This window comes from Falco biarmicus, chromosome 19 (genome assembly GCF_023638135.1).
Source record: "Falco biarmicus isolate bFalBia1 chromosome 19, bFalBia1.pri, whole genome shotgun sequence".
Lineage (NCBI taxonomy): Eukaryota > Metazoa > Chordata > Aves > Falconiformes > Falconidae > Falco > Falco biarmicus.
Window position 1 is genome coordinate 2,003,917 of NC_079306.1, and position 13,470 is coordinate 2,017,386.

At 65.1% G+C, this 13,470-nt stretch overlaps 1 protein-coding gene across 1 annotated transcript; it reads left to right on the forward strand.

The window, feature by feature from the left end:
- Window positions 1–10,091: 10,091 nt before the first annotated feature.
- Window positions 10,092–13,093, forward strand: DNAJC22 (DnaJ heat shock protein family (Hsp40) member C22). The gene is given in 4 exon segments (XM_056322405.1): window positions 10,092–10,149; window positions 11,179–11,311; window positions 11,313–12,053; window positions 12,857–13,093. Coding segments are annotated over 3 exon segments (963 nt in total). The 5' UTR covers window positions 10,092–10,149; window positions 11,179–11,269; the 3' UTR covers window positions 13,037–13,093.
- Window positions 13,094–13,470: the final 377 nt, after the last annotated feature.

The following is a 13,470-nucleotide window of genomic DNA, read 5'->3' on the forward strand; positions in this document are numbered from 1 at the left end:
GTGCGCATGTCTGCATATGTGTGCATGCAGGCGTGTGTGTGCACGTGTGTGTGCATGCTATGTGCATGTCTGCATATGTGTGCATGCTGTGTGCATGTGTGTGCACGCTGTGTGCATGTCTGCATATGTGTGCATGCTGTGTGCACTCTGTGTGTGTGTGTGCATGCTGTCTGCGTCTGTTGTGTGTGTGCGTGTCTGCATGTGTGCATGCTCTGTGCATGCAGTGTGCATGTAGTGTGCTTGTCTGCATATGTGTGCATGCTATGTGCATGCTGTGTGCATGCTCAGGGCATTTGTACATGCTGTGTGCTGTGTGTGCATGCAGTGTGCGTATCTGCATACGTGTGCACACTGCATGCATGTGTGTGCATGCTGTGTGCGTGTCTGCATATGTGTGCATGCTATGTGCTGTGTGTGCATGCAGTGTGCGTATCTGCATATGTGTGCACACTGCGTGCATGTGTGTGCATGCTGTGTGCGTGTCTGCATATGTGTGCATGCTGTGTGCATACATGTGCATGCTGTGTGCGTGCATGCTCAGGGCACGCGGGTGCATGCTGTGTGCGTGTCTGTGCACACTCAGCACACAGATGTGTGCCGTGCATGTGTGTGCATTGCGTGGCAGGCGGGGGGGGGGGGGCGATGCTCCCACCGGAGCGCCCGTTGTGTGTCATTGATCCCGCCAGGTTCGGGATTTGCAGGCCCGGCCAGCTCGCCCGGCGATCCATCAGCGGGATCGGGATGGATTTATGGGCCCTCGACGCCGCAGGATCGATGCGATCCTGAAAAAACCCGGCGGTGTTTGTGCAACACATTGCGGCGGCGGGAGCATCACCCAGGGATGGGGATCAATCCCGGGAATGGGGATCAATCCTGGGAATGGGGATCAATCCTGGGAATGGGGAGCAATCCCGGGAATGGGGAGCAATCCCGGGGATGGGGATCAATCCTGGGAATAGGGATCAATCCCAGGGATGGGATCAATCCCGGGAATGGGGATCAATCCTGGGAATGGGGATCAATTCTGGGAATGGGGATCAATCCTGGGAATGGGGAGCAATCCCAGGAATAGGGACCAATCCTGGCAATAGGGATCAATCCTGGGAATAGGGATCTATCCTGGGAATAGGGACCAATCCCGGTGCCATCCATGCCACCGTGTCACCCCCCAGGGACAGGGATGCCGGAGTCCCACTGCCACCACCTGACTCCGCTGGCTGATCTTAATGAGCAGCAACAGTGAATTAATTAGCCAGGCTGGGAGGGGAAGCCCGAGTGCTAATTAGCGAGCACGAGGCGGGGGGTGTGTGTGTGGTGGGGGAGCGGGTGGCCAGGCTGTGGCCATGGGGACACGAGGGGACACCGGGGGTCCTGGCTGGGGTAAAAATACCGGAATGGGGGAATGGGGGGGGGGGGGGGGGGGCAGGGATGCATCCTGCCCTCGGTGCCCAGGCTGGGCCTGGCTCCGGTGCCCAGCTGCTGGGGGTGGGGAGAGGGCTGGGTTTAGGGGGGCTCAGCACCATTCGTGGGGGCGGTGAGCCCAGTGCTGGAGCTGAGCCCCCCCACTGGTGCCAGCAGCCACGGCAGCGATGTCCCCAGTCCGGCCGTGCCTCAGTTTCCCCCCCCCCCCGGCTGCTCTCGCTGTCCCCACGCAGGACCTGAGATGATGCTGCGGGTCACCCCAGTGGGGACATGGGGACAGACGTGTCCCTGACCGCGGAGCCGGGGGCTAAGCCCGGTGTGAGTGGTGGCGGCGGCGCGGTGCTGGGGCGCAGCGCATGAATAAATGCATCACGCCACGTCCCCGCGTCCCCCCGCAGCGGCACTGCCGCACGAGGAGGGGGGCTTCGGTGTCCGGCGGCTCCACGTTCACATCTGCCTCCACCGCCCCTGAGGACCCACCAGCTCATGTGGCAGCGAACAGCCCCCCCGGGGGTCACATCCAGCACCAGCTCAGAACCAGAGCTCCGGTGCTGCCTGCCGTGCTCAGCTCCCGGTGCCAGCGTGTGGCACGTGCCACTGTGGGCCCCCGGTGCCCGAGGGGGCCGTGGGCCGTCACCGTTTCTCGTGCCGGGATGGCGGGTGGATTGGGGTGCAGGATGGCAGAGGGATCGGGGTGCGGGATGGCAGAGGGATCAGGGTGCGGGATGGCAGAGGGATCGGGGGTGCGGGATGGTGGGTGGATCGGGGGTGCGGGATGGCAGAGGGATCGGGGTGCGGGATGGCAGAGGGATCGGGGTGCGGGATGGCAGAGGGATCAGGGTGCGGGATGGCAGAGGGATCGGGGTGCGGGATGGTGGGTGGATCGGGGTGCGGGATGGCCGAGGGATCGGGGTGCGGGATGGCAGAGGGATCAGGGTGCGGGATGGCAGAGGGATCGGGGTGCGGGATGGTGGGTGGATCGGTGGTGCGGGATGGCAGAGGGATCGGGGTGCGGGATGGCAGAGGGATCGGGGTGCAGCATGGCGGGTGGATCGGGGTGCAGGATGGCAGAGGGATCGGGGTGCGGGATGGCAGAGGGATCGGGGTGCAGGATGGCAGAGGATCGGGGTGCGGGATGGCAGAGGGATCGGGGTGCAGGATGGCAGAGGGATCGGGGTGCGGGATGGCAGAGGGATCGGGGTGCGGGATGGCGGGTGGATCGGGGTGCGGGATGGCAGAGGGATCAGGGTGCGGGGATGGCGGGTGGATCGGGGTGCGGGATGGTGGGTGGATCGGGGTGCGGGATGGCGGGTGGATCGGGGTGCGGGATGGCAGAGGGATCGGGGTGCGGGATGGCGGGTGGATCGGGGTGCGGGATGGCAGAGGGATCAGGGTGCGGGATGGCAGAGGGATCGGGGTGCGGGATGGCAGAGGGATCGGGGTGCAGGATGGCAGACGGATTGCCCTGTCAGCGCAGGTCACGCGGGCCAGGAGGGAACCTTGTGCAAATGAATATAGATGGGCTGGATGCGGCCGGGCGCTGCGCTCCATCCAGGGCATGTTTGCAATAAAGCCGGGCTGCTGGCCCGGCCCAAATGGATAAAAAAATTGGATAAAAATTGTCCTTGAATGGCAACGATCCACCAGTGGCTGCCGGGGGAGCCACGAGGCCGCGCTGGGGGTGATGCTCCGCCAGCCAAACTGGTGTTGAGGTGCCCATCGGGGTGCTGGGGGGAGGTGCTGAGGGGGATGTGCCAGTGATGTGGGGCTGGTGGTGGCTGGGTCATTGCTGGATGGATCCCACGGCATCCAGCACCACTGGTTCAGTACTGGGACTGTCACCCCTGGATGGAGCCCGCGGCACCCAGCACCACTGGTTCAGTACTGGGACTGTCACCCCTGGATGGAGCCCGCGGCACCCAGCACTACTGGTTCAGTACTGGGAATGGAACATCACCCCTGGGTGGATCCCACGCCACCCAGCACCACTGGTTCAGTACTGGGACTGTCACCCCTGGATGGAGCCCGCGGCACCCAGCACCACTGGTTCAGTACTGGGACTGTCACCCCTGGATGGAGCCCGCGGCACCCAGCACCACTGGTTCAGTACTGGGAGTGTCCCCTGCCATGGGGTCCTGCCCCAGCCAGCCCCTGATGTGCCCCCCAGCCCTCACCCCCCTGCCCCCCCTCCAGCTCATTAGCATCTGCTGTTAATTGGTGAGGAGGCAAAGGTCGGTCGGGGGTCCGGAGCTGGCTGCCCCTCGGCAGTGGGGGCTCAGCACACGGTGAGTGGGGGGGTTTGGGGGGTGGTGTGTCCCACCCAGGGGCAGCCACATCGTGCTGGGTGGGGGTCTCATCTGCACCCTGAGTCCCCTGTGTGCCCCCTGGGATAGCGCTGACCCCCAGCTCCCACAGCCACATGTGGGGCTGCCCCACACCGGGCCACATCCTGCACTGGGGCTGAACAGTGGGGGGGGGGCGGGCGTGGGGGGGCAATGCTGGGATGAGCTGCAGGGTCTCAGCCATGGGGGGGACCACCAGCCCGTCACCCTGCTGGCGGGGGGAGCATCCCTTGGGAATGGGGGATTCCCGGGGGGGGGGATATTTAGGTCCCCTCCTGGCTGTGCCCCACCCCCCCCCCACCCCCCCCCCCACCCCCCCCCCCGTGCTGGTCACGATGAGATGGATGGCTGCGGCCGACCGGGATGAATTCCCTGGACAGGCGGCATTTATTAGGGATGCAGAGGATGTCGGCCGAGAAATCCATCCTGGCCGGGCGGCAATTAGGCGGGTGGCCAGGCCACGGGGGGTCCCACTCCCCCCCCGCCCCCGCCTGCCCCCCTACACCCCCCCCCCCACCTCCCCTGAGCACCTCCCAGCCCCACTGCGAGGTCCTGGGGCTTCCCCCTTGCTGTGCTGCCCCCCACCCTGGTGATGCTGGATGTGATGGGCGGGGGGGCTGTAGGTGATGGGGGGGGGGGGGGTGGATGTAATGGGGGGGGGCTGGATGTGATGGGGGGCTGGATGGGAGTGTGGATTTTGGGGGAGGCTGTATGTTGGGGGGCTGGATGTGATGGGAGGGCTGGAATGGGGGTGGATTTTGGGGGTGGTGGATGTGATGAGGGGGCTGGATATGAAGGGGGGGCTGGATGTTGGGGGGGGCTGGATGTGTGTGTGGGCTATGGATATAGTGGGGCTAGGTGTGATGGGGGGGGCTGGATGGGGGGGGCTGGGTGTGATGGGGGGGGGCTGGATGGGGAGGGGGGGGGCCTGGATATGGGGGGGGGGGCTCATTGCAGATTCGCCTCATGCCCACCTGAGCCGGGCGCTGACAAACAGCCATTTTAAATCAGACAATTAGCCGGCCGCGCCGCTGACATGTGTAATGTATTAATGTGCAGCGCCAGCTATTACATATCAACCCGCTAATCGCGGCGCGGGGGCGCGCGGCCGCGCTGGCAGTGATGGACGAGTCCGAGGGGACCCCGGCCCCGCCGGTGGCATTAATTACCCGCCAAGTGACAAGGCGGCGTGACACACGGGAGAGCAGCGGGGGCCAAGCGTGTGCAGGCGTGTGCGCTGGGCAGCCAGGAACGCGCCTGCATGTGTGGGCTCGGTGTTCCTGCAAAAGGGGGGGGGGTGGTCGGGGGGGGTGCGGGGGGGTGTTGGGGCATGTGTGTGTGTTGGGGCATGCGTGTGCGTTGGGGCATGCACATGAGTTGGGATATGCATGTGGATCGGGGCATGCATGTGTTGGGACATGCGTGTGTATTGGGACATGTGTGTGGGTTGGGACGTGTGTATTGGGGTACGCCTGTGTGTTGGGACACGCATGTGTATTGGGACACATGTGTGTATTGGGGCATGCGTGTGTTGGGTCATGTGTGTATTGGGGCATGCATGTGCGTTGGGATATGTATGTATCAGGGCATGCGTGTTCATTGGGACAGATGTATGTATTGGGGCATGCATGTGTGTTGGGACATGTGTGTATTGGGGCATGCATGTGTGTTGGGACATGCATGTGTATTGGGGCATGCGTGTGCATTGGGACAGATGTATGTATTGGGGCATGCATGTGTGTTGGAGCATGTGTGTGCATTTGGGCATGCACATGAGTTGGGATATGCATGTGGATTGGGGCCTGCATGTGTTGGGACACGCGTGTGTATTGGGACATGTGTGTGGGTTGGGACGTGTGTGTATTGGGGTATGTGTGTGCTGGGACATGCATGTGTATTGGGGTATGTGTGTGTTGGGACATGCATGTGTATTGGGGCATGCATGTGTGTTGGGACATGTGTGTATTGGGGCATGTATGTGTATTGGGGCATGCATGTGCATTGGGACATGTGTGTCTATTGGGACATGTGTGTGTTGGGACATGTGTGTGTTGGGATATGTGTATATCAGGGCATTTATGTGCATTGGGGCATGCATGTGTTTTGGGACATGCATGTGTATTGGGGCATGCGTGTGCATTGGGACGTGTGTGTGTTGGAATATGTGTGTATTGGGGCATGCATGTGTGTATTGGTGCATACATATGTGTTGGGACATGTGTGTGTATTGGTGCATGTGTGTCCATTGGGACATGTGTGCATATTGGGGCATGCATGTGTGCTGGGACGTGTGTGTATCAGGGCATGTGTGTGTTGGGACGTGTGTGTATGGGGGCATGCGTGTGCGTTGGGGCTCATGTGCATGGGGATGTGCACTGGGACATGTATGTGCATGGGGACACGTATGTGCATGGGGACACATATGTGCATTGGGGCACACATGTGCCTCAGGACATACATGCACGGGGCGTGCGTGTGCCCCCGGCGCTGTGCACGGACACGCGCGGGGGCGGGCAGGGCTGGCTCAAGGCCAAGGAGCCTCCGGCTCAGCTGCCTGCAGGGAGGGGAAGGCAGGAGGTGGCCCCGGCCGCTGTCCCCGCGTGTCCCCAGCCGTGATCCCCGTGTGTCCCCGGTCACGATCCCCGCGTGTCCCCAGCCGTGATCCCCGTGTGTCCCCGGTCATGATCCCATGTGTCCCCAGCCGTGATCCCCGTGTGTCCCCGGTCATGATCCCCGCGTGTCCCCAGCCGTGATCCCCGTGTGTCCCCGGTCATGATCCCCATGTGTCCCCAGCCGTGATCCCCGTGTGTCCCCGGTCATGATCCCCGCGTGTCCCCAGCCGTGATCCCCGTGTGTCCCCGGTCATGATCCCCGCGTGTCCCCAGCCGTGATCCCCGTGTGTCCCCGGTCATGATCCCCGTGTGTCCCCAGCCGTGATCCCCGTGTGTCCCCGGTCATGATCCCCGTGTGTCCCCAGCCGTGATCCCCGTGTGTCCCCGGTTGTGATCCCCGTGTGTCCCCAGCCGTGATCCCCGTGTGTCCCCGGTTGTGATCCCCGTGTGTCCCCAGCCGTGATCCCCGTGTGTCCCTGGTCATGATCCCTGTGTGTCCCCGGTCGTGATCCCCGTGTGTCCCCGGTTGTGATCCCCGTGTGTCCCCAGCCGTGATCCCCGTGTGTCCCCGGTCATGATCCCCGTGTGTCCCCAGCCGTGATCCCCGTGTGTCCCCGGTTGTGATCCCCGTGTGTCCCCAGCCGTGATCCCCGTGTGTCCCTGGTCGTGATCCCCGTGTGTCCCTGGTCATGATCCCCATGTGTCCCCAGCCGTGATCCCCGTGTGTCCCCGGTCATGATCCCCGTGTGTCCCCAGCCGTGATCCCCGTGTGTCCCCGGTTGTGATCCCCGTGTGTCCCCAGCCGTGATCCCCGTGTGTCCCTGGTCATGATCCCTGTGTGTCCCCAGCCATGATCCCCGTGTGTCCCTGGTCATGATCCCTGTGTGTCCCCGGTCGTGATCCCCGTGTGTCCCCAGCTGTGATCCCCGTGTGTCCCTGGTCATGATCCCCGCGTGTCCCCAGCCGTGACCCCCACGTGTGGGGCCGTGATCCCCGCATGTCCCCAGCCGTGACCCCCACGTGTGGGGCCGTGGTCCCCGCGTGTCCCCAGCGGTGACAGATGCCTCAATCGCACGAAGGCTCCGAAAATCGATGCTGGCCGGGGGCTGATCAATGGCACCAATTACACCTACAAACAGGGGCTCGGCGGGGGCTGGGGGAGCCCCCACCCCCTCCTCGGGCTGGGGTACCCCGAGACCCCCCCAGGGCTCTACTGCAGCCCCCAGCCCTGCTGTTTCCAAGGCAACCGGGGGGCTCCAGCCCCCCCTCGCCCCCCGGCCCTGCTCACCGAAGGCAAATTTGACATTTCAAAATCCAGATACTTAAAAAAAATCGATGGGGATGTGAGACCCCCGAGCCCCCCCCCCGGTCGATTGAATGGGGGGGGGGGCACAGCACTGCAGCTCGGGGTCCTGGCAGCTCAGAGAGGGGTCTGGCACCCACCCAGGCCAGGGTGCCCCCCCCCCGCATGTTGGGGCTGGCGGGGCTGGGGGCAGCGGAGCGTGGGCGGGGGTCCCCAGGGACCCGCTGTCAGGGAGGCAGCCAGGCGGGGTGGGCAGCGCGGGGGGGGGGGGGGGGGGGGGGGGGCGCTGTCAGCCCGCCCTGATGGGCAGCCAGCCTGCGGGGGGGCACCAGCATCCTGGGGGGCTCCCCAGGGACCCAGCCATCCCAGCCTTTTAATCCCCCCCCCCAGCTTTGCCCCATTGCAGCCCTGGGGGGGGGGGGGGGGCAGAGGGGGGGTCCCCAGCCAGCCCCAGGGCAGCAGTGAGCAGGGGGCGATGCACCCCCAAAACTCGTCCGGCCGCACCGCCTGGGGGATGTAGAGCTGGGGGGGGGGTGTGCAGCCCCCCCGGGCCTCGCTAAGGGGGGTTGAGCCCCCCCGGGGGGGGCGGGGGGGGGGCTGCGGTTTGGTTAATAATGGATGAGGCCAAATTGCTGCCGCAGCCGGTTAATCCTGGCAAACACGGCGGCGGCTGAGCAAACAGGGGCTGCGGGGAGTCCGGGGGGGCCCCGAGAATCCGGGGGGGCCCCGAGAATCCTGAGTGACCCTGGAGAATCCGGGGGGGGGCCCTGGCACCGGGGAGGGGGGGGGGTCACAGCCACCGGGCAGCGGGTACCGCAGTACCAGGCACTGTGGTGTGCTGGGGGTCCTGCACCCCAGGAGAGGCGGGGGGGTGGGGGTGGGGGGGGTGGGGTAGGGGGGGGGTGGGGGGGCACCCCGTTTGCCCCCCCAGCTGCCTGTGGTGGTGCCGTGATGCCGGCGCGGTGATGGTGATGCCAGTGTGGTGACACCAGCATGGTGCTGCCAGTGCCATGATGCCAGCGCAGTGATGCTGGTGCCATGAAGCCCGTGCCATGATGCCAGTGTGGTGATGATGGTGCCGTGATGCCAGTGCAGTGATGCCAGTGTGGTGATGCCAGCGTGGTGATGCCAGCGCAGTGATGCCAGTGTGGTAATGCCAGTGCGGTGATGCTGGTGCCATGATGCCAATGCCATGATGCCAGTGTGGTGATGCCAGCACAGTGATGCCAGCACAGTGATGCCAGTGCCATGATGCCAGCATGCTGATGCCAGTGCCGTGATGCCAGCGTGGTGATGCCAGCGCAGTTATGCCAGTGTGGTAATGCCAGTGTGGTGATGCTGGTGTCATGATGCCAGTGCCGTGATGCCAGTGTGGTGATGCCAGCGCAGTTATGCCAGTGTGGTGATGCTGGTGCCATGATGCCAGTGCCGTGATGCCAGCGTGGTGATGCCAGCGCAGTTATGCCAGTGTGGTAATGCCAGTGTGGTGATGCTGGTGCCATGATGCCAGTGCCGTGATGCCAGTGTGGTGATGCCAGCGTGGTGATGCCAGCGTGGTGATGCCAGTGCTGTGATGCCAGCGCAGTGATGCTGGTGCCATGATGCCAGCGTGGTGATGCTGGTGCCATGAAGCCTGTGCCATGACGCCAGTGCCATGATGCCAGCGTGGTGATTATGGTGCTGTGATGCCAGTGCAGTCATGCCAGTGCGGTGATGCCAGTGCCGTGATGCCAGTGTGGTGATGATGGTGCCATGATGCCAGTGCCGTGATGCCAGCGTGGTGATACCAGCACAGTGATGCCAGTGCCATGATGCCAGCATGCTGATGCCGGTGCCATGATGCCAGCGTGGTGATGCTGGTGCCATGAAGCCGGTGCCATGATGCCAGTGCTGTGATGCCAGCATGGTGATGCCAGCACGGTGATGCCAGTGCTGTGATGCCAGTGTGGTGATGCTGGTGCCATGATGCTGGTGCTGTTATGCCAGCATGGTGATGCCAGCACAGTGATGCCAGTGTGGTGATGCCAGCGCAGTGATGCTGGTGCCATGATGCCAGCGTGGTGATGCTGGTGCCATGAAGCCCGTGCCATGATGCCAGTGCCGTGATGCCAGCGTGGTGATGCCAGTGTGGTGATGCCAGTGCTATGATCCCAGTGCCATGATGCCAGTGTGGTGATGATGGTGCCGTGATGCCAGTGCAGTGATGCCAGTGCGGTGATGCCAGCGCAATGATGCTGGTGCCATGATGCCAGCACAGTGATGCCAGTGTGGTGACGCCAGCATGGTGATGCCGGTGCCATGATGCCAGTGTGGTGATGCCGGCCATGATGCCAGTGCCGTGATGCCGGTGTTGTGATGCCGGTGCCGTGATGCCGGTGTGGTGATGCCGGTGCTGTGCCCTTTGCCCGGTGACGTGCCGGGGCAAAGTCTGGCGGGGGGAGGGGTGCCGCTGGGAGCTCCGTGGGGAGAGGTGGGTCAGGGCAGGCTGGACCCCCACCAGCATGGGGGCTGGGGGGGCTGCGGGGCTGAACTGGCCCCACGTGGGCTCAGGGGACCATGGGTGGGCTTAGGGGGACCATGGGTGGGCTCATAGTGTGTTGGGTGGGCTCAGGGGACTTTGGGTGGGCTCACAGGGTGCTGGGTGGGCTCAGGGAACCATGGGTGGGCATGCACCCATCCTGCGTGGGCATGTGAGGCCCTGGGTGGGCACATACCGGTCCTGAGTGGGCACGTGGGACCCCAGGTGGGCACACAGTGGCCCTGGGTGGGCATGTGGGACCCCGGGTGGGCATGTAGGACCCTGGGTGGGCACATACCGGTCCTGAGTGGGCTCGTGGGACCCTGGGTGGGCACGTGGGACGCCGGGTGGGCATGTAGGATCCTGGGTGGGCACATACTGATCCTGAGTGGGCATGTGGGACCCTGGGTGGGCACATACTGGTCCTGAGTGGGCACGTGGGACCCCAGATGGGCACACAGTGGCCCTGGGTGGGCACGTGGGACCCTGGGTTGGCGTGTTGGACCCCGGGAGGGCATGTAGGATCCTGGGTGGGCACATACTGATCCTGAGTGGGCACATGGGACCCTGGGTGGGCACGTGGGATCCCGGGTGGGCATGTAGGACCCTGGGTGGGTACATACCAGTCCTGAGTGGGCATCTGGGACCCTGGGTGGGCACGTGGGACCCTGGGTGGGTACATACTGGTCCTGAGTGGGCACGTGGGACCCCAGATGGGCACACAGTGGCCCTGGGTGGGCATGTGGGACCCTGGGTGGGCATGTGGGACCCCGGGTAGGCATGTAGGACCCTGGGTGGGTACATACCGATCCTGAGTGGACATGTGTGACCCTGGGTGGGCACGTGGGACCCCGGGTGGGCACACAGTGGCCCTGGGTGGGCACATAGGACCCCAGGGTGGGCACCCAGGTCACTGGAGGGGTCTGACACGGTGCGGGACAGCGTGACCTGGGGTCCCTGACTGCACTGCCCATCCCGCAGGGTGCTGGATGCTGGGGCTGTGCTGGTGCCCACCGGGGCGGTGACCCCCCTGGGCAGCCCTGCCGAGCCATTTGCCACAGCCGGTGGGAAGATGGCCAAGCGGCTACTGGTGGCCTACGGGCTGTGGGCACTGGGGGGGGCCACTGGGGCTGCACCACATCTACCTGGGCCGGGACAGCCACGCGCTGCTCTGGATGCTGACACTGGGCGGCTTCGGCGGCGGGTGGCTCTGGGATTTCTGGCACCTTCCTGGCTGGGTGGCTGCTGCCAACGGGGCTGGGGTCCCCAGGGGTCCCCAGGGACCAGCCCCCAGCCCCCTGCGCCTGGTGGGGCAGGTGGTGGTGGGGATGTATTTTGGGCTGGCGGCAGCGCTGGGGCTGCCCTGGGTACCGGCACTGTTGGCACAGCCCCTGGCCGTGGGGCTGGGGGTGCAGCTGGTGTCCTCGGTGGGCGACCAGACGGCGGAGGCACCCAGCACCCTGGCCGCAGCCTTCCTCACCTCCCTCCTCTTCCAAGGCCGGGTGCTGGCGGTGCTGCCCACCAGCCTGGCCGCCAGCCTTGTTGCCCACCGGCACCGGCGTTACAAGCCCGGTGGGATGCCACGGCCGCGGCTGGCCGCCCGGCTTTACCACCTAGGCTTGGCATGCCTGGCCTTCGCCGCCCCGCTCGCCTGCCGTGGGCTCAGCATCACCGCCGGGGTGCTGGGCACCATCCTGGCTCTGCCCCGTGCCACCATCGAGCTGCTGCTCCTGCCCCTCCGTGCCACCCGGCTCCTGGCAGAGATCCTGGGCTTCACCAGTGGCTCCCCGGCACGGGAACGCGGTGCAGGATTGGAACCCAGCAGCTGGAGCCAGCGGCAGCAGCAGGCGTATGAGGTGCAGGATGCGGTGCTGGGTACCCAGGGGTACCAGGGGGATGCTGCACTGGGAGGGGGGGGGGCATTTGGTTTGGATGCTGCCATGTCCGGAGGGGGCATCGCTTCTTTTTGGGGTCCCCTGCAGTGGCTGAAGGCACACGCAGCCCCACGCATGGCCCTGGGGGGGGGGTCTGGCAGGGTCCCACCCCAGCGCATCTCTCTGGCCCCCAGGTGCTGGGTCTCCCAGTGGGCTCTTCTGAGGTGCAGGATGCGGTGCTGGGTACCCAGGGGTACCAGGGGGATGCTGCACTGGGGCGGGGGGGGGGTTGGGTTTGGGTGCTGCCATGCCCGGGGGGGGCACCCCCTCTTTTTGAGGTCCCCTGCAGTGGCTGAAGGCACACGCAGCCCCACTCCTGGCCCTGGGGGGGGGCGTCTAGCAGGGTCCCACCCCAGCGTGGGGTTTTCCGAGGTGCAGGATGCAGTGCTGGGTACCCTGGGGTACCAGAGGGATGCTTCACTGGGATGCGGGGGGCATTGGGTTTGGATGCTGCCATGGTCGGGGGGGGGGCACCCCCTCTTTTTGGGGTCTCCTGCAGTGGCTGAGGGGGATGGGGCACCCCCTTTTTTTGGGGTCTCCTGCAGTGGCTGAGGGGCGGGGGGCACCCCCTCTTTTTGGGGTCCCCTGCAGTGTCCGAGGGGGGTGGGGCACCCCCTCTTTTTGGGGTCCCCTGCAGTGGCTGAAGGCACACGCAGCCCCACGCATGGCCCTGGGGGGGGGGGGTCTGGCAGGGTCCCACCCCAGCGCATCTCTTTGGCCCCCAGGTGCTGGGTCTCCCGGTGGGTTCCTCTGCCGAGGACGTGCACCGGAGCTACCGGGAGCTGGTGAAGGTTTGGCACCCGGATCACAACCGGCACCGGGGCGAGGAGGCGGAGCGGCGCTTCATCCAGCTCCAGGAAGCCTACGAGGAGCTGGTGGGACCCCGGAGGGCGGCGGGGGGGTGATACCGCCCCGGGGACCCCCAGCCCGGGTGGCGATGGTGAACACGAGGTTTGGCTCTTGCTGCGACTTCGTTCCTCGGTGCGATGCACGGCGGGGGCCGGGGGGTGCACGGGGGTGGGGGTGCAGCTGTGGCACGGGGGTGGCTGCGGAGTGATGGATGGGGGCTTGTGCACACGGTTGCACGGAGCTTGTGCACACCGTTGAACATCAGCTTGTGCACGCCATTGCATGGAGCTTGTGCACACCGTTGCACGGAACTTGTGCACACTGTTGCATGGGAGCTTGTGCACACTGTTGCATGGGAGCTTGTGCACACCGTTGCAGGGAGCCTGTGCACACCATTGCACATCAGCTTGTGCACACCGTTGCACGGGAGCTTGTGCACACTACTGCACATTAGCTTGTGCACACCGTTGCACGGGAGCTTGTGCACACT